This window comes from Pteropus vampyrus, unplaced genomic scaffold (genome assembly GCF_000151845.1).
Source record: "Pteropus vampyrus isolate Shadow unplaced genomic scaffold, Pvam_2.0 Scaffold680, whole genome shotgun sequence".
Classification (NCBI taxonomy): Eukaryota; Metazoa; Chordata; class Mammalia; order Chiroptera; family Pteropodidae; genus Pteropus; species Pteropus vampyrus.
The window spans coordinates 166,056-187,224 of record NW_011889461.1 but is presented as its reverse complement, the minus strand read 5'-3'; the positions used below and the strand labels follow the sequence as shown (position 1 = coordinate 187,224).

Below are 21,169 nucleotides of genomic sequence, written 5' to 3'. Positions count from 1 at the left end.
GAGCAAGAGCCTTACATCTAAACCCATGTGGTCTTCTGCACTCTTGGGAAGTATTCATGATTAGATAGGAAATCTAGTGAAAAAGAAGAAACGTGATAAATATGACAACTATATTTTCCAAAGGGGAGAGACCGTTTTTTCCTCTCCAAGAAAAAAAAGACTTTGTGAGGATGAAGAATCACTAAATAGTTTTTATGAAGACGATGGTTTCCTTAGCAACCATCTGCCACCTCTCCTCTCTGGTGTGAAGTGTTTTCTTTAATAGCCTGACCGTAAAGTAACAACGTTAGCTAGCTCTTTATTGAAGGTATCTCAGATTTTCTCTTAGTTTTCCTTTTTGGTCACTCTGAAACAGGCTCAAATTTGCTTTTTGCTTTCAGCCAATTAATCATTTATTTAGAAAATATAAAAACATTATATAGAAATCACTCTGAGGGTTATAAGGACAAGGCAAGACTTAAGTACAATCCAAGGCAGTGTGTTATTCAAATAAATGTTACAAACCCAATGGTCAATGAAGGTCTACTATTGCCTACAATTTTTTTTTTTCTCCACTACCACTTTTTAGAATGGAATAGACAACTACCAGTATATTGGGATCTGGATTTTGGTGGTGCAAATTCAGACGTAATTATGATATATATATGAATATGAATATATATGAATAGGAATATATATATATCATAATTATCTGTCTGAATTTGCACCACCAAAATCCAGATCCCAATAGTCAAAAATTTGTTGCTTTCTTAAGTTTTTCTATGCTTAGAGAGTGTACGAAAATTGACAGATTTCAATTCTGTTCTTATATATAGCTTTGAAGACGTTGATTTGTCAGGACTATTATTTGAATATATGCTTGCATACAGAACCCTGTGTTAAGTATTTTGGGGTTAAACAGAAGAATTAGACACAACCTCATTTCCTCACAAAGAGATTTTATAATCTAATGGTACATACAAGAATATAGAGATAGGAAATGTGAAGAACAATTGAGCTACTCATGGCCAAGTGCAGAATGATGTCATGTAATCTTAGTGCTCTATTGAGGGGCTAAATGCAGTAGATTGATCGTTTGTGTAGGTTTCATTAGGGAAAGGTCTTTTCACTGGGCATCAAAGGAAATGAAGGATGAAACTTATTAGAAGTCTTGTTCTCCTGACTTGAGTCGATTCTTTCTGCCTTTCTTAAACATGACTGCTATACTTCACATTCCCCCCATCAAAAGTATTTGGGTGATGAGGTCTCTGGAGGTTCAGGCATATCATTATTAGAAATCCTCTTCAAAATCATTTATCAGAAATATGCTTTGGAAAGTCTGCCATAGTTTTCTGTAATTATGCCTGTGAATTTTATAGTAAAGATCATGTTGAATAGCTCCATGAAAATTTGTTAGTTACCAAGCATCTCCAGGGAGCCACCAAGCCGTAGAGAAGTTCTTTTCTTCCTTGTGCCACCAGACAGGAAGGAAATCTTTCCAGGAAGCTTTTTAAAGGATATGGAAGACTTCTCACATTCACGAGTAATAGCAATAATGATCAGATGTTAGAAGCAAAGTTCCAATTCCACAGACATTTAATGAGTAACCACTGTGATTCAAGTTCTGTTTTAGGTACTGATTCTGATATGAAAAAGTGCTAGGTAGAGTTCTTGCCTCTGGAAGTTTATTATTTAAGAGGGCTTGAGATTTAGAGAATGAGGGAGAGGTTAAAGTAATTTATTTTGTGTTCCTGCTTGGTGTAGGGTATGACCTTGTGTGGCTTAGGGTGCTTCCTTTTCTTGTTCACTGTTTTGTACCATGTCTGAGTTTGTTATTCTACCTGGATTTGTAGCCACTTTGACTTTCTAAGTGCTATGCTTAATGTCACTAATTCAGCCTGATTGTGACTTGAACAGAGCCAAACTGTAAATTGTTTGTAGAGCTTCACCTGGACTCTCCTCTTTATCCTGCATAGAATGTAGCACCTAGCTGCTACCTTGAATGCTTAGGTGGTAATAGCTTGGCATGGTTTCCATTATTATCCCCTACTGCCTCCATTTCCATTTCCTACTCTCTTTATCTCTGGTTCCATTTAGATGCTGACATCAGAAGGAGCACAACCTCAAACAAATCCCTGAATTCCTCCCAGTCCTAGTAAGTACTTAAAAAAAAACCAAAACCTTCGGGTATGTGGAAAAACAGACTGAGTTCTTGGCATATGGATGGGAAAGCTGTGAATGAAGCCGTCCACATTCACACAGAGGCAAGGTTAAAGTGTTGGGCCTGCCTGACGGTGGCACACTTAAGGGAAGAAAACAGAAAATCATTGGTTTAAACAGAATGGGCTCTAGTGGAGGCAAAGCTCACAGTGTGGATAGTTCTTTCTCTCTTGACTGATTATACTAGAGGCCCCCAGAAGATTAGGTCTTAAAAGAGAGAAAACAGTGATCATGATTTCTGACCATGAAATCAAATTGAACAGCTTCCATATTGTAAGCTCAACTAGGGGAAATAGTAGCTCATTTGGGAGCAACAATAGCCCTTTATAGTCCACAAAACAAGTTTCCTCAGGCGTTATAATCCTCATTTTGCAGTAAAGAAACTGAAGTTTAGAGAAAGGAAATGATGCAGAATTCTTAACTAGCATTGCCATGCAATGCTAGTAAGTGGAATTAGTAAGTCTTAGGACTATAAGACCAGTATATTTTCCACTATACACATGTGTCTAAAGATGATGAGAAGAGAAGCTTAGCAGACTGGGGGTGCTACGAGTGTTCTCTCAGCCCAGAAGTCCTGGTATCAAGTGGTATCAAGTCCTGAAGGAAAGGTTCCTGCCTTTTCTCTATGCTCAGCCTTCCTTGAATCTCTCCTTTCCAGCTCCCATTGCTTCCTACACTCCACATCCGCTGAGGCAGTGGCCATGGGGCTCCTGAAGCAGTTTGAGGGGATGCAGCTCCCAGCCGCCTCGGAGCTAGAGTGGCTAGTTCCAGAGCATGATGCCCCCCAGAAGGTAAATTCTTCAGCTCTTTTTCTCTACCCACTGTCCAGCCCCTGGAGGTTGTGAGCTTTTCTGATATTGTTATCCTTTGTCACATGTCCCCAGTCTAGAATGAGCCTATGTGTTTCCTTCCTTACAAAAGCCATTCATTACAAATTTGTTGAATGAATGAATGTGAATGCTTGCCTAGGTTTTCCCTAGCAGTTGTCAAAACAGGAGATAATGGCTCCTTCACTGTCCTTTTTCCATATGACTGCTCACTAGACCAGAGGTGGAACTCCTCCTATGTTGTGACCACCTTTGAGACATGGTGAAAAGCGAATCATTCAGATTCTTCTTTGCTCTGCAGTTGAGTAGGGCATGAAACACCCTGGAGTACCAAGGGTCCTGGGGAAGGTTCAGTTACAGCATCAGCAGTGGGTGCTACTACTGGGATGATGTTTCTGTTTCTTTTGCTTCTTGGAACCCAAGGCTCTCACTTATAGTAGCCTGGTACCTTATGGTTTCAGAGCCAAGTTCCCTGAAGCCCTTACCTATGATGTTCCTGACATATCTTTCATTGACTATGCTCCTGTCATGGCCAGAAGGGTCAAACATGTGTTTCCCTGGACTGCCCATGTTAGATCACCCTGCGCTTTTCTCCTACAGCTCCTGCCCATCCCCAACTCACTGCCCATCTCACCAGATGATGGGCAGCATGCTGACATCTACAAACTGCGTATTCGTGTTCGTGGCAACCTGGAGTGGGCCCCACCCCGGCCTCAAATAATTTTTAATGTTCATCCAGCCCCAACGTGAGTAACCAGAGGCTATGCCTTTTGAAAAACAGATATATTCTCTTTGGATTGTCAGGGCTGTCTTCTCACCCTCTTGTCTCTGCCTCCAGCTGTATATCCCACAGAATTCTAAGAGGTAGAGGGAGAGGATTATTCATCTTGTCTGTAAGTCTTACTCTTAATCCTCCTATTCTTCCTTAGAGCTACCCAGAAATGAGGTCTTTCATCGTTGGCCTTGCCAACCTGTTACCTTCCTTTTAACAGTTTTGTGAGCTTACTGGTTTTTCTTTTTTACAGATGGGTGAATGATTTTCTCTCCTATTGTCTCTCCTTTTTACTATTTCTCATCTCTTAGATTTGTACAGAAAGTGTGATTCATTATTGAGGAGAGTCACTGCCTAGACCTGAATTCTAACCACATAATCCTTGGTTTGAATTGGTTCTCCCAATAGGTCCAGTTTGTCCAACTTTAAAAAATTAGTGAATTTCCCTCTCTTTCCATCCTTAACAAGAGCCCTATGTTTGTATCTTCATCCTTTACATCTCAGAGGCCTCATATAGCTGATATCTGCCAATCCCCTTTACTTCCCCTTTCCTCAGGAGGAAAATTGCTGTGGCCAAGCAGAATTACCGCTGTGCAGGATGTGGCATCAGGACGGACCCTGGTGAGTATCTTCTCTGATCCTAGTACTGCCTCCAAGGGCTTTACCTGCTCACACATTTGGTCAGAGAGGTAGTCAGAGGAAGTGACAGGGCAGAATTAGGGAAAAGGAAGGAAGGGGCTAGGCAAGACATAGGACTAGGCAAGAACACTGGCAATCAGAGGGAAATTATTTCTGGGAGCACATTACTAGGATTGTATACTAGAGAAAATTGGGTACTTTTGGCTAGGTCCTTGGAAGCTGAATTTTGCCAACTCTGGCAGTGTTCGTTCCCTGAGTGGTCATCAGGGTGGCACACACAAGCCATAGTCCCTGCTATATGGATTTCTGCTTGCTTTGGGAGCTCAAACAGAATTTTCTAGAGCCCACTGGCCATCCCTTCCCACTCTTTCAAAAGGAACAGCAGAGTGCCTCACCAGTTTATAGATGGGGAAGCCACAGCTGACCTTTTGACTGCCTGGTTTTTCCAGATTATATCAAGCGGATGCGGTACTGTGAGTATTTGGGCAAGTACTTCTGTCAGTGCTGCCATGAGAACGCCCAGGTGGTTATCCCCAGCCGGGTTCTGCGCAAGTGGGACTTCAGCAAGTACTATGTCAGCAATTTCTCTAAGGACCTGCTCATTAAGATCTGGAATGATCCACTCTTCAATGTCCAGGACATCAACAGCGCCCTCTATAGGAAGGTCAAGCTGCTCAATCAAGTCAGGGTAAGACCCTTGAAAAGATCACATCACAGATTACCCTTCTCATCCCTTCTCTGTGTTCCTATAGGCTTACCTAGCTGCTACCTTGAATGCTTAGGTGGTAATAGCTTGGCATGGTTTCCATTATTATCCCCTACTGCCTCCATTTCCATTTCCTACTCTCTTTATCTCTGGTTCCATTTAGATGCTGACATCAGAAGGAGCACAACCTCAAACAAATCCCTGAATTCCTCCCAGTCCTAGTAAGTACTTAAAAAAAAAACAAAACCTTGGGGAATGTGGAAAAACAGCCTGAGTTCTTGGCATATGGATGGGAAAGCTGTGAATGAAGCCGTCCACATTCACACAGAGGCAAGGTTAAAGTGTTGGGCCTGCCTGACGGTGGCACACTTAAGGGAAGAAAACAGAAAATCATTGGTTTAAACAGAATGGGCTCTAGTGGAGGCAAAGCTCACAGTGTGGATAGTTCTTTCTCTCTTGACTGATTATACTAGAGGCCCCCAGAAGATTAGGTCTTAAAAGAGAGAAAACAGTGATCATGATTTCTGACCATGAAATCAAATCGAACAGCTTCCATATTGTAAGCTCAACTAGGGGAAATAGTAGCTCATTTGGGAGCAACAATAGCCCTTTATAGTCCACAAAACAAGTTTCCTCAGGCGTTATAATCCTCATTTTGCAGTAAAGAAACTGAAGTTTAGAGAAAGGAAATGATGCAGAATTCTTAACTAGCATTGCCATGCAATGCTAGTAAGTGGAATTAGTAAGTCTTAGGACTATAAGACCAGTATATTTTCCACTATACACATGTGTCTAAAGATGATGAGAAGAGAAGCTTAGCAGACTGGGGGTGCTACGAGTGTTCTCTCAGCCCAGAAGTCCTGGTATCAAGTGGTATCAAGTCCTGAAGGAAAGGTTCCTGCCTTTTCTCTATGCTCAGCCTTCCTTGAATCTCTCCTTTCCAGCTCCCATTGCTTCCTACACTCCACATCCGCTGAGGCAGTGGCCATGGGGCTCCTGAAGCAGTTTGAGGGGATGCAGCTCCCAGCCGCCTCGGAGCTAGAGTGGCTAGTTCCAGAGCATGATGCCCCCCAGAAGGTAAATTCTTCAGCTCTTTTTCTCTACCCACTGTCCAGCCCCTGGAGGTTGTGAGCTTTTCTGATATTGTTATCCTTTGTCACATGTCCCCAGTCTAGAATGAGCCTATGTGTTTCCTTCCTTACAAAAGCCATTCATTACAAATTTGTTGAATGAATGAATGTGAATGCTTGCCTAGGTTTTCCCTAGCAGTTGTCAAAACAGGAGATAATGGCTCCTTCACTGTCCTTTTTCCATATGACTGCTCACTAGACCAGAGGTGGAACTCCTCCTATGTTGTGACCACCTTTGAGACATGGTGAAAAGCGAATCATTCAGATTCTTCTTTGCTCTGCAGTTGAGTAGGGCATGAAACACCCTGGAGTACCAAGGGTCCTGGGGAAGGTTCAGTTACAGCATCAGCAGTGGGTGCTACTACTGGGATGATGTTTCTGTTTCTTTTGCTTCTTGGAACCCAAGGCTCTCACTTATAGTAGCCTGGTACCTTATGGTTTCAGAGCCAAGTTCCCTGAAGCCCTTACCTATGATGTTCCTGACATATCTTTCATTGACTATGCTCCTGTCATGGCCAGAAGGGTCAAACATGTGTTTCCCTGGACTGCCCATGTTAGATCACCCTGCGCTTTTCTCCTACAGCTCCTGCCCATCCCCAACTCACTGCCCATCTCACCAGATGATGGGCAGCATGCTGACATCTACAAACTGCGTATTCGTGTTCGTGGCAACCTGGAGTGGGCCCCACCCCGGCCTCAAATAATTTTTAATGTTCATCCAGCCCCAACGTGAGTAACCAGAGGCTATGCCTTTTGAAAAACAGATATATTCTCTTTGGATTGTCAGGGCTGTCTTCTCACCCTCTTGTCTCTGCCTCCAGCTGTATATCCCACAGAATTCTAAGAGGTAGAGGGAGAGGATTATTCATCTTGTCTGTAAGTCTTACTCTTAATCCTCCTATTCTTCCTTAGAGCTACCCAGAAATGAGGTCTTTCATCGTTGGCCTTGCCAACCTGTTACCTTCCTTTTAACAGTTTTGTGAGCTTACTGGTTTTTCTTTTTTACAGATGGGTGAATGATTTTCTCTCCTATTGTCTCTCCTTTTTACTATTTCTCATCTCTTAGATTTGTACAGAAAGTGTGATTCATTATTGAGGAGAGTCACTGCCTAGACCTGAATTCTAACCACATAATCCTTGGTTTGAATTGGTTCTCCCAATAGGTCCAGTTTGTCCAACTTTAAAAAATTAGTGAATTTCCCTCTCTTTCCATCCTTAACAAGAGCCCTATGTTTGTATCTTCATCCTTTACATCTCAGAGGCCTCATATAGCTGATATCTGCCAATCCCCTTTACTTCCCCTTTCCTCAGGAGGAAAATTGCTGTGGCCAAGCAGAATTACCGCTGTGCAGGATGTGGCATCAGGACGGACCCTGGTGAGTATCTTCTCTGATCCTAGTTCTGCCTCCAAGGGCTTTACCTGCTCACACATTTGGTCAGAGAGGTAGTCAGAGGAAGTGACAGGGCAGAATTAGGGAAAAGGAAGGAAGGGGCTAGGCAAGACATAGGACTAGGCAAGAACACTGGCAATCAGAGGGAAATTATTTCTGGGAGCACATTACTAGGATTGTATACTAGAGAAAATTGGGTACTTTTGGCTAGGTCCTTGGAAGCTGAATTTTGCCAACTCTGGCAGTGTTCGTTCCCTGAGTGGTCATCAGGGTGGCACACACAAGCCATAGTCCCTGCTATATGGATTTCTGCTTGCTTTGGGAGCTCAAACAGAATTTTCTAGAGCCCACTGGCCATCCCTTCCCACTCTTTCAAAAGGAACAGCAGAGTGCCTCACCAGTTTATAGATGGGGAAGCCACAGCTGACCTTTTGACTGCCTGGTTTTTCCAGATTATATCAAGCGGATGCGGTACTGTGAGTATTTGGGCAAGTACTTCTGTCAGTGCTGCCATGAGAACGCCCAGGTGGTTATCCCCAGCCGGGTTCTGCGCAAGTGGGACTTCAGCAAGTACTATGTCAGCAATTTCTCTAAGGACCTGCTCATTAAGATCTGGAATGATCCACTCTTCAATGTCCAGGACATCAACAGCGCCCTCTATAGGAAGGTCAAGCTGCTCAATCAAGTCAGGGTAAGACCCTTGAAAAGATCACATCACAGATTACCCTTCTCATCCCTTCTCTGTGTTCCTATAGGCTTTTCCAAGATCACCACACTTTTTTCTGTTACCATGTCAGAGCCATAACCATTTCATCATCCACATTTTCTCTATGTACTTTCTCTTGCTATTTCCCAGGTATCTGTCTAGTTAGAGTCCGAAACCTGCCAAGGCAGCTCTGAAGCTATAGCACTCAATGGTAAAAGCAGGATTTCTTTCTTCACTGAAAATGTTATAAATGGAGAGTAGGGTATCAGGTGGAAAATTCAAATTCTGGATATCTCAATGGCTCTTAGCTGTGTATGTGATTTGGACAGACTGACCTAGCAGGGGGACTTCCCTGACCGAAAATCACTTTGAAGCAAGTTATTGAGTTACAGATGTAGAGAACAGTCTGGCTCTGGCTGCTGCATGCAAGCCTTCCAGACCCTCAAGGTTTAAAGGTACTGGTCTTACGGTTGTTTCTCTCCCTTTCATACCCCATTTACCCCCACTACCCACTGCAATGTCTATCTCCTCAGCTGCTGCGGATCCAACTGTACCACATGAAGAACATGTTCAAGACATGCCGATTGGCCAAAGAGTAAGTCTTGAATGGAGGCCAGAGGCCTCTGGCTGAACTAATGTCTTTGAAAGAAACATGTCCCAGCAGTTGCCCTTGTTATGTGAAGAGTAGGGGGATCTTGCAGAAAATTCCAGAAATGGTAAATGAGAAGGCTACAGCAGTAACCGTATCTGTATTCTTCTCTCTGGAAGGGGAAATCTGGGCAGGCCTACCACTCTTTGCCAGCTGGCACGAATCACTCTGCAAAAGGGTATAAAAGTCACTTCTCCCATCCAGACACCTGATAGTGTGGGAGAGTTGGGGTGGCCTGGAACACTGGGTTGGCTGGGTGTTGCCCACCCTCATTACCTCTGCCCAGGACCCTTTTCTTCCCTGTCCTGCTTCTGGATAGAGATTCTTTTACTCTGTACCACACAAAGTAATCATTTTCTGCTTCCATCCACTTCCCCTCATCTCCCGTAGCCTTCTGGATTCTTTTGACACAGTTCCAGGCCACCTAACAGAGGATCTCCACCTGTACTCGCTGAATGACCTGACTGCAACCAGGAAAGGGGAGCTGGGGCCCCGGCTGGCTGAGCTCACCAGGGCAGGGGCTGCCCACGTGGAGCGATGCATGGTAAGAAAGTCTTGCTTTAGCATGTGACCGGACCCTTGTTTAGATATGGGTTGTTGGGTGGACCCGGGGTTCTTGCCATTTAGCTCCAGGAAGTTGAAAGGGCCTGTGTCAACACTGTAAGAGAAATTGGATAGGATTGCTATTCCCTGGGTTGAGGAACAGCTAATCATACAGATCTAAAGAACCTAGAATTAGAAGAGGATTTGATGTTGATATTACCCCTGGGTAACTAGGCAGTTCTAAGCAGATCTTCACTAAATTGTCGTGACATGGGAAAAGAACCTGTATCTGGAGAGGGTCTTGGCTTTATCATTTTCAGTCACTGTGACCAAAGGAAATATTTTGCCTTTTCTGGGGTAAGCCTCAATTTTCTTGTCTCTAAAATGTGGATAATTAATATACACTGTCCTTTTCTTTCAATATTTTTGAGGATTGGTGAAATAAATTATGTGAAAGCATTTTGTAAGCTTTAAGTATTCTGTAGATTCAAATTATTATTGTTCTTACCCAACATGCCAGAAGCTCCATTTTCAGGATTTCTCATTTACAAATATGCCTACTTTCTGTTCCTGTGATAGTCCCAGAATTAGAGCTTAAAATGGGGCATATACAGAGATCCTGTGTAGCAAGGGCAATTGAAAAGATGTAGCTATAATATGACTCAAAGCTGGGTGTTATTGAGGAGAAATATTCTTGCCTTCACAATTTTGTCTTAATTAGCTGTGGTTCCTATTTCAAAATAAAATCATTGTCCAGACTGGAATTTTGGCTTTAGGAAGCCTTTTGTGCCTTCCTTCTTTTCATCTCTTCATTGAGAGCCACTCTCATGGCTGGAGTTTCTCAGGCTTGTCTCCATCTTAAAGCTTTGTCCAACACTGTCCATCCCTGGCCCTAGTTTGGCTGTCATGCTTCCAAGTCCAGCCTAGGTCTCTTTTTGAAGACTGAGGAACACCTTAGAGCCCACTCAAGTCTCATTTAGATTTTGCCCCTCCCTTTGCTTGTGTTCACCTTCTTGTGCCCATTCCTGGTATGCTGTCCCTCATTTTGCTGCCTGTCCCTTTCCTCCCCAGCTCTGCCAAGCCAAGGGCTTCATCTGTGAGTTCTGTCAGAATGAAGATGACATTATCTTCCCTTTTGAGCTCCATAAGTGCCGGACTTGTGAAGGTGAGTGTTGGTGCCACATGTGGACGGGGCAAATAAGACTGAACACAAAGCTAATTTATTTCCCTTCAGCCACCTCTATTAGTAAGAGTTTGGCTCGATTCAGAAACTCTGTGTTTCACCACAGGCGCACTGAGCCATGTGGTGAAGAGGGGCTGTGGCAGCAACTTACTTCCAGCTGGAGATAATACAGATTGTTTTCTTCTCTCTCACCTTCCCTACTTGAATAGAGTGTAAAGCGTGTTACCATAAAGCTTGTTTCAAGTCTGGAAGCTGTCCCCGGTGTGAGCGCCTGCAGGCCCGGCGGGAGTTGCTGGCCAAGCAGAGCCTGGAGTCCTTCATGTCAGACTACGAGGAGGAACCCACCGAAGCCTTGGCTCTAGAGGCTGCTGTCCTGGAGACTACCTGAAGGAAGCACGTTAAACCCTTTTTCTAGGGGCCAGGTCACACACAATGCAGAACTGAGCCACCCTTTTAAGGACTTTCCCTACTTAGGTTTTTTTTTTTTATTTTTGTTATCATTATTATTTTTTTATGACTTGTTTAATGTCCATATATAGCCAACCTTTGTGAGGTTGGTGGGGTCCAGTCTGTTGTGACATTTTATAGATACCAGATATTTCCTTGAGAACTGACACATGGGTCCTTAAGGGAAGCTTCCTGTGCCTCTGTCAAAGGCATGGACAATGAGACCCAATTCTTCTGACATCCATGGCCTTCTCGACTTGGACCAGATCTGGTTTCAGCTGCATCTCAGATTATCATTTCCCGTTTTATTTTGTTTTAGTTCTGGCGCTTCTGAGCCAGGCCTTTCTCAACCAATTCACTTCTCCTTTGCTGCTGAAACAAGAGGCTGAGTTTTCTCTCTCCCAGTCCTGGAGTAGGGTCATACCGTGCTCTGAGAGACTGGGACTACATTGTGGACATTCTGCCCAGCTTATTTAGGTATTTTTGAGGCCATAAAAACAGCATTATTACTACCTTGGAATCCACAGAGACCTCAAAAAGTCAGTCATGACTTCCTTGTTTGAAGTATTCTAGGCATAGAAGACATGACAGCCAACTTTACCTACCCTAGTGGGCTTGAAGCAAAGAACAGAATGATACTTAGGCCAAGGCCATTCATAGCCTTCAATAAGTGAGGCTACATTCATAGCCAAGCATAAACGAGGCTATAACTCTGTTGCTTACACAGAATTTATTTAGTCAGAGGAGCTGTTGGCCTCCTCTTAGGTGGTAAGGTCCCTCCCTTCTTCTGGTATAGGTATGATCTTCCAAGCTCAGGCAAGTCCCTGATGCCATCCTAAACTAAGGACAGAAACCCCATCCGCCATCTTATTTGTGTCCTCTTGCCACTGTGTCCTCTGTTAGTTGGTCATGATGGTTCTGGGTAGAAGAATGGCCCAACTCCATTCTCTCTCCTCCCTTCCTGTAACAGAGCTGGGACCCTCCCTGGTGGCTGATCTCTTGCCTTAGTTTTTTTTGTCAAAGTTGGGGGGAAAGCTTCCTGCTATTAGTGGTATTAGACAACTTGATGGTTTGTGGATATGAGTGTGAATGTTGCTCATTTTGTTCTTGGTATAACAAAAGCCTTTATGCCAATTATGCACTTAACTCTTTAGCCTGGTGATATCCATATGTTCAGTCATCCTTTTCATATCACTAATTGTAACAAACATACCCCTTTTTTAAATGTATGTTTTTATTGGAAATGTTTTTGATGGGACCATGTATGTGTGTAATGTTCTTTAAGTTGCTGTAGCTCCTGACTTATATGTAAAACACTGGTTAGTATTACTGCTCTGAGGGCTGGCAGCTCTATGAACTAAAACCCATAGCATTTTTGTTTGGGGACTGACTTCTTCCTGTGTACCTGTCTTTCCATAGTTGCTTGCTAGTAGAAAAAACTTGGTGTTTTGCCAAGTTGGTGTGCTGCCCCAGGAAGCTTAATAGAAAGTTGCACATGGTTGGTGGAAGCTGTTAAGTGCCTGAACTAGAGGCAACTAGGAGTCTCACAGGAAGTAGAGGGCGCAGCAAGGTAATGGCCAGAGCTGGGGCTCCATGTGGGCAAGAAGGAGCAGGGAGGAATTGACCTGTGGCATTGGCCCCTCTGCCTCAAACTTGGGATCTGAAGGCTACGTCAGGCCGGAAGACCCCGAGGCTATTCTCCCTTCAGTTCCTGGCAGAGGCTTTGAAAGCCTAGGCCTCTAGCCCAGCTTCATTTTGAAGGGTTGACTAGGTTGACTAGCAGCTCCCTTGTCCTTCAGGGAGCTTTGAGAATGATCCCACAAAACTCAAGTCTCACTAAGGGTTATGCTTCAGATTCAGATTCAGGAGTTTGTTAAAATGGTGAGCTCTACGTCTGGTTTTGGTTTGAATTACAAATCCAGTTTCTTATTCCAAGTCACTACATTGGAGGAGAGACCTCCTCTCATTATTGTGTCACCTGTTTCATATTAGCATAGGATCAAAGGGTGGAAAATAATGACACAGTTTCTAAAGCTGAGATCAATATTACATGCTCCGGTTTTTTCACTTAGTTTTCTCTACCTTCCCCACCCTATCTCTCTAGGTTGCTTATCTGTTTTTAGTGACCATGACACTCTGCTGTCATCACTGTCCAAATATTTATTTATTTGAAAGTAGAGAGAGAGGAAAGAGGGTGGGATATTTGAAAGCACTTTGCAACTTACCAGTATCTGAAAATCTCCTGCTGTTGTGGGGAGAAGCTTTGAATGCACTGAAGAGAGTTCCTTCTGAATGACATGGGACGGAAGAAGTGTTCTTTTCTATAAATAAAGGGAAAATCAAGTTTGCTTACAAGGTGGAGACAAGATTCAAGACATAGCAGAAGAGTGGAAAGCAAATAATTTCTACTTACGTGAGGCTGTTATTGACTTTCTCTGCCAACATTTTAGAGCTTTTGTTGAATTAACAAATGAAGCAAGAATCTAAACAGAGATGTTCTGTGTGTACACAGCTCATGTTCTGAACTGGATTTCTACTTGCTGTAATTCATACACAGCCTAACAGCTTGTTGTCATCTTTAATAAACTAAAGAAATGAAATTCTGCCTTTATTTGCCTTTATGTATATACATTCATGTTTGTTTTTTCTTAGTCTTTATTCTTCTTTAGAAATTAGCATACTATATACACACTTCTGTACCTTGCTTTTTTTTCTGACAGAGTATCTTAAGAGAACTTTCTATATCAGCCATGAAGAGTTTCCTTACTCTTTTTTTATAGCTGCACATTTTCTGTTGAATGGGTGGAATATAATTTATTCAACCAGTTACATATTGATGAATATTTGTTTTCAGTCTTTTACTAATATAAACAATGCTGCAATGAAAAACCTGTTCATACATCATTTCATATAGGTACAAGCATAGTATATCTGTAGGATAAACTTCCAAAGTGGAATGGCTGGCACAAAACGTATGTGCATTTTTAATTTGGATAAATATCGCCAAGTAGCCATATAATCTAGTGGAGATAAGGAGATTTGAGCAGTGGGGAGGACAGAAAGCATTACCGTGAGGTCACACTCCCCTGCCTAAAGCTCACCAGCATTTTTCTCCCCATATAATAAAATTGGTTCCTTCCTTGGCACATAAAAGGTCTTCAATACATGATCTTCAATAAAGGATATTAGCTTTTTAGCCTAATATCCTTTAAAGAGCTAACTCAGCTACCTCACAGCTTTCCCTAACTACATTCTATTCTATTTGCCCTCTGTGAGCCTTTGACACTGTAAACCTGTTAGATCACTCTCACACAATCTTGTTACTTTATTAGTATTTTTCCTAATAGAACAACAAATGAATGAATGGGATGAATGAATGAACTGCCAGGTGGCCATTCGAATGTATGAACTGACTGTTCTACATGGAGGCAAATGTTCTACATGGAGGAATGATCCTTTGAGGGTTATTCCTGACAAGGATTACCTTTGCCGCAGCAGTGGCCCTGACTCACCGCTGTCAAACACGTGTCCAGCAGCCCTCCCTCTGCAAAAACTCAGTGATCACCCCAAAGACTCAGCACAAACCCTTCCAAATTAAGCCGGAAGAACTCAGCCCCTATTCTTAGGCAGAAAGGAGTCCCTGACAGGGTCAGCCCACCTATGCTTTTCCTGGCTGCCTCCCTTTCCTGTTTAGTCACTGGGGTCCTGTAGTCAGGTAAATTTAGTCAGTTTTCTTCTTTGTGACATGGATCTTTGTTATAACAGTTTTCCACCGTATTACTACCAGCATGAGCGGGTCTAGTTTCTTCCAACCGAAATAGCCTCAATAGAATACCCAAATCAAATGAATATGAAGCCAGCTGACCTTGGGGCTCTCTAGTCTATTTGCATGATATGTCTTTAAGGTGCCCCTGCTGTGTTTCCCCAGATCAGGGATCCACAGGGGACTCTAATACAGACAAATTTTATGGGTGCCTATCTCCTCAGAGTTTATGTAGGATCAGCTATTCATCAGTTTCTGTACAAATAGACATGACGACTCCTGGAGCGTGAGAACCACTTGGGAAACATTCTGTTCTCGATTGATACTTTTCCCTCCCTGTCTCTCAGTGGGAAAAAGAATGACCAGAAGTACTCTCTGGGACAAGGGACAGAGAGTTCTGACCCTGCCTCTGACTACCTCCTCTCTTAGCTGTCTTATCTCTTATCACCATATCTCTGCAGTGATTACTTTCCCAAATCTCAAAGTACTGAAAATGTCCTCATCTCCTTTCTCCTCCTTCAGCTACTTTTTCTGCAACTGTTTCTGTTTTGTTTTCTCCAACAGTCATTATCAGAGTAGATAACATTCCAAATGACCTTCACCATCAGCTTTTTTCTTGCCAGGGATTAAACCAGGAGATACGATGCTATTTACATGTCCGAAAAACATCCTAGGTATTTTAAAATCTTTATGTCTACAAGGTAAGCTGAGAGAAGAACGTTAAAGCCAAGTGAAAGACTGCCAAAGCTTATAAAATATCCAAATGTGTTCCAACTAGAAATAGGAAAATAGCTTACAGTACAAAATCTTTACTTTGTTCTAAGGACCGTTGTTTTATTATAAACTAGGTGTGGTTCACAGGAAGCCAGACCTTGATTTCCAGCAAGCCCTCAGGTTTCTCTTACCCACATTTAACTTAGACTTGAGATCTTAATAGTCCAAGAGTAAGAAGACTGTTCAACAGGAAAAAAGGACTACAGGTTACATTGCCAGCCCAACATGCATCCATCCATCCATCCAGTCATCCATCCATCCATCCAGTCGTCCATCCATCCATCCAGTCATCCATCCATCCATCCATCCATCCATCCATCCATCTATCCCAAAAAACATCTATTGAACTCTTACTATGCTTCTGTGTTCCAGACACCATGCCAGAGCTGGAATACAAAGAATCATAGAACATTGTTTCAAAAGATGTTTACCACAGCATAATTTATAAGAATACAAAGTTAATAATGAAAAGTATCCAAAAATAGATGCAAGCATTAAATGATGGTCATTAAGACCATAATAACATGGGGGAAAAAATCTTATAAGAATTACTGTGAAAAAAGGGAGGAAAAAGTATGTGTCAAGTGTACATGAGTCCATACTGATATAAATGATTGAATAAATAAATGGAGAAGAAGAGACAAATCTTTCTTATAGAATTTCAAACAAAATATGTAAATTCTATTCCTCCAGGAGATGGCGCTTAATCCCCTCTCCTCTCAAAGATGGACTGGAATTAGTGATTCATGTAAGAAAAAAAAGTGTGAAAGAGAAAAATAGTAACTTTACAATGGAGAATCCCAGCCAATACTACCTTAACCATGTGATCAAGGTTAACATCAGGGGTGTCATGTGGATGTTATGCACTCTGATATGATGAGATGGGTACATCATCTTTGTGGTATTCTTTCCAAAAACCCATAACCCCAAGTCTAATCATGAGATCACGTAAGACAAACCCAATCTGAGGGAATTCCTACAAAATGCCTGACTAGTACTCCTCAAAACTCTCAAGGTCATGAAAAACAAGGAAAGACTGAGCAACTCTCACAGACCAGAAAATCTTAGGAACATGACAACTAAATGCAATGTGCTATTTTGGATTGGATCCTGGAACAGAAAAAGGACATTAGAGGCAAAACTGGTAAAATCTGAAGTTTACTTAAAAGTAATGTACCAATGTTGGTTTCCTAGTTTTGAAAAATGTAAGATGGTAACATTTGGGAAAACTGAAATTGGGTGAAAGATATACAAGAACTCAAGCTACTTTTGTCACTTTTTTGTAAATGTAAAATTATTCTAAAATCACACACACACACACACACACACACACACACACATCATTATTACAATTATGGGAAAATATCCCTGGGAAGAAGACATACCTAAAGGAAGGGAAGGCAATACATAAAAATAAGTGTGTTTCTGTTGAAATGCTAGGATTATGAAGTGATCTTTTCCCTTTTTATCTGCTTATTGAAATATCTGTAAAGCAGTCATATTATTTTTCATAATTTAAAGAGTTTTTTTTTTTAGGGAAAAATTTTTTTCTCTTGAAATGCAGAGGGAATGTATAAAAGTTTATAGATACTGAAGGGCAGTCAGGACAGCTATTGATTTAAAATACCCCCAAAACAATCTTCTGCACAAGATAAACTGACCCAACTTGACCCAAAAAACATCCAGGGCTCCTCCCTTCATTATCTTCCTAGCCTCACACCAAGTCCTTCTGAGAACTGGTGTTTCTGTCCAGCCCTTCTGTCCTCAGAGCACGCAAAAGAGGACACCTGCATATTCAGGCTTAGAAACCTGTGATCCATCCTTGATAGTTTTTAGGGTCTCCACATTACCATGGTCCTGGAAGTACTTAGGCTGCTGGAGTAGGTTCCCTGGAAAGGTTGGGGCAGGATGAGGTGGGGGCAGAGACAAGGCTACTGGGACTGCTACGTTTTAGAGTGGAAGGTCCAGAAAGTGACCATCTGAGCACTTTTCCAGAGGCTTCTCGGACTCCAGCTACTCCAAAGACTACAAACAGCACTTTTTGATGCTGGCATGGAGCTCCCATCATAAGCACCTGTAAGCAGAAACTACTCTATTCGCTCTTACTTGCCCTTAATGTTTGGACCCAAATAGAAGTCTTAAAACTAAAGGCAAAGAGTTTATTAGCCAAACAGAAATACTTATCCAGCCTGCATTCTTTCCACAATGTGCCACTCAACTCAAGAGTCCCAGAGAAAAGAGAGCAAGCCTTCTCGTTAGTCCTCAGTTAATATCTTTCCCCACAAAAACTTTACCAGAAATGTTTGTTTTTTACAAACCCCTGACCAAGAGGTGGGCACACGGACCAAGCTGGATTGCCTGAGCTCTTTCCCTGGACTTTAAATCTTGGACAAATAAAGCAATGCCCAAAAAAGTGAGCTGGTGCTTACTTGTTCCAGCATGGTGATGAGACTGTGTCATTCCTGCCTTCTGGAGCCTGCAGCTGCCAGTTTCCTATTCTGTTCGGAGTCTAGTTGTTCAGCCTTCCCTTCGAATCAGTGGCTTTAGACTTCTTTTCAAATTTTTTAATACTTTCCTTTTTCTTCTTAAGTTAGCAGGAGTCAGTTTCTGTGGCTGGCAAAGAACCATACTATGAATGATGAAAGAGTAAAGAGAGGCAGTGACTGGAATAATCCACAAATTATGCAATCAAATATTGACTTTACTTGTCTGACTTAAACTGATCCAAATCATGGGTGTGTGATTCTTTTCATCTACCAAGTGTTCTTGCATCCAAACACTGAGTTATAGGAATTTACAATTTAGTTATAAGATGACACAAATGAACTCATTAGCTATGGAATGTTTGTTTCAGGCACTATTCTAAATTCTTTATATGTATGACTCATTTAATTCTCCCAACTACCATATGAAGTAGATACCATTATAATTTCCATTCTATAGAAGAAGCAATTAAGGCACAGATAGTATAAGTAACTTGCCCAAAGTGACACAGCAAGTAAACAATGGAGCCTGGATCCAAACCCAGGCAGTCTGCTCCAAAAAACCCACTTTTAACCACTATGTTATCAATGATAAAGACAGAGTTTTGGAAAGTCAGAAAAGGGGGAGATCATTGTGGCCAGAGTGATCAGGGGAGGCCTCTAGAGCCTCTTGTTTCTGTAGCTGGCTCCCAGAAGCTGGGGGGGATTTGATCTGCTGAGGAGAAGTGCTTCCTGGGACACAGAAGAGGGGGCAGTGCAGCAGGAGCAAAAACAGACCTGGAACTGAAAATGGTGTTTAGACAACTATGAAACATATGGCGGGGCGTCCTTTGGAAAGTGTTCAAGAAACAATTGGATGGTTAGGGAGAAGTCAGACCACAAAGGGCCTTGAATGACAGGTCAAATACTTTGCCTTTATCCTATAATGAGAGTCCTTGCAGCTCTTACAAGAAATAACAGTTGGGAACTTTTTTTAAAATAGAAAATTGCAAACATATACAAACATATTGAGAGTAGTATAATGAACCCCCTAGTGCTCATTATCCAGGTTCAGCAATTATCAACTCACAGTCAATTGTTTCATCTATATCCCCAACCTCTACGCCTATCAAGATTATTTTCAAGCAAATCTCAGTCATCGTATTATTTCGACTGTACATATTTCAGTATATGGAGAAATCCCAAAGAATTTATTTTAAAAACCCTTCTAGAACTAATAAATAAGTTTGTAAGATATAAGATAAACATACTAATCAGCTGTATATTCATATACTAGCAATGAACATGTAGACACCAAAAATTAAAAATACAATATCATTTAAAATCACTTAAGGGCAAAAGAAAAATAGGTTAAATTGAACAAAATATGTACAGGATTTGTATGTTGCAAGTACAAATTGCTGATGAAAGAAAAAGAAGATATAAATAAATGAAAAGAAATATTACGTTCATGGATTAGAAGACTGAACACAGTAAAGACGTCAATTCTCTCCAAATTTATATGCATATTTAATGCAAACCCTATCAAAATCCCAGCAAGATTTTTTGTCTATATGGACAAGACTATTCTAAAATTTTTATGAAAAGAAACAAGACTAACTAAAACAATTTTGAATAAGAAGAATAAAGTAGGAGGACTCAATCTACCCAATTTCAAGACTTATTATACAGCTACAGTAATCAAAGACGGTGTAGTATTGGTGGAAGTATAGACACATAGATCAGTGGAACAGAATAGAGAACCCAGAAATAGACTCACACTAGAACTCACAAGAGAACTCAGAAATATACCCATCTGATTTTTGACAAAGATGCAAAAACAATTTATTGGAATATAGGCTTTACAACAAATGGTACTGGAGCAATTGGATATCCATAGGCAAAAAATGAACCTTGACCTAAGTCTCACACCTATACAAAAATTAACTCAAATGGATCATAGACTGAAATGTAAAATATAAAATCATAAAACATTTAGGAAAAAAAGGAGCAAATCTCCAGATCTATGACTAGGCAAAGAGTTCTTAGACTTGACACCGAAAACATGATTTATAAAAAGACAAATTGATAAATTTAGACCTGATCAAAATAAAAACTTTTGCTCTAAAAAAGACCCTGTTAAAAGGATAAAAGGACAAGTTGCTAACTGGGAGAAACTATTTGCAAACCACACATCCAACAAAAGCTAGTATCTAGAATGCATAAAGAACTTTCAAAACTCAACTAATGAAATCAACAATCCAATCAGAATATGAGTACAAGATATGAAGAGACATTTCACTGAAAAAGATATACACATGGCAAATAAGCACATGAAATGATGTTCAATATCGTTAGCCATTAGCAAAATGCAAATTTAAACTCCAAGATATCACTAATCTTATCAGAATCTTTGAAAAAAAAATAAGAACAATACTAAATGTTGGCAAGGATGCAAAGAAACTATATCACTCATCCTTTGATGGTAGGGATGAACAATGCTTCAGCCACTCTGGAAAACAGTTTGGCAGTTTCTCATAAGACCAAACACAAGACTCACCAATTTCTCCCTTGCACATTTCTCTCATAGAAATGAATACATATTCACACAAAAAACTTGTACATGAATGCTAATAACAGCTTTATTAGTCAAAAATTGGAAACAACTCAGATATCTTTCTACAGATGAATAGTAAAACAAAGAACAGTCCAGTCATACCTTAGAATATTACTCAGAACACAAAGGAATAAACTATTGATACACACAACAGCCTGGAAGGGACCTCTGTGGGTCATTTTAGTCAACCTCCCACAGAATGCAGTCTCCCTGAGGATTATCATTATATAGTTATGCTTTCAGTTGCATGTTACAGAAACCCCAACTAAGTGACAAACAAATGGAAGGTTTTTTCTCTCACATACCGAGAAGCCCCTGATGTCTTTGGGGCCCAGGCTCTTTTCATCTTGTGCTCCCCCAG

At 41.4% G+C, this 21,169-nt stretch overlaps 1 protein-coding gene across 3 annotated transcripts in view; it reads left to right on the top strand.

Annotated features, from left to right (window-relative positions):
* Positions 1–13,792, top strand: part of RUBCN (RUN and cysteine rich domain containing beclin 1 interacting protein) — a 55,056-nt gene extending 41,264 nt beyond the window's left edge. For all 3 annotated transcript variants that reach the window (XM_011385273.2, XM_011385272.2, XM_011385270.2), the window contains 9 exons: positions 2,077–2,134; positions 2,858–2,990; positions 3,627–3,772; positions 4,355–4,419; positions 4,887–5,125; positions 8,904–8,965; positions 9,410–9,563; positions 10,634–10,727; positions 10,955–13,792. In XM_011385273.2, coding sequence (XP_011383575.1) covers positions 2,077–2,134; positions 2,858–2,990; positions 3,627–3,772; positions 4,355–4,419; positions 4,887–5,125; positions 8,904–8,965; positions 9,410–9,563; positions 10,634–10,727; positions 10,955–11,133 — 1,130 coding nt within the window. In that variant the 3' untranslated portion in view covers positions 11,134–13,792. The remainder of the gene's footprint in view (positions 1–2,076; positions 2,135–2,857; positions 2,991–3,626; positions 3,773–4,354; positions 4,420–4,886; positions 5,126–8,903; positions 8,966–9,409; positions 9,564–10,633; positions 10,728–10,954) is intronic.
* The last annotated feature ends 7,377 nt before the right edge of the window (positions 13,793–21,169 follow it).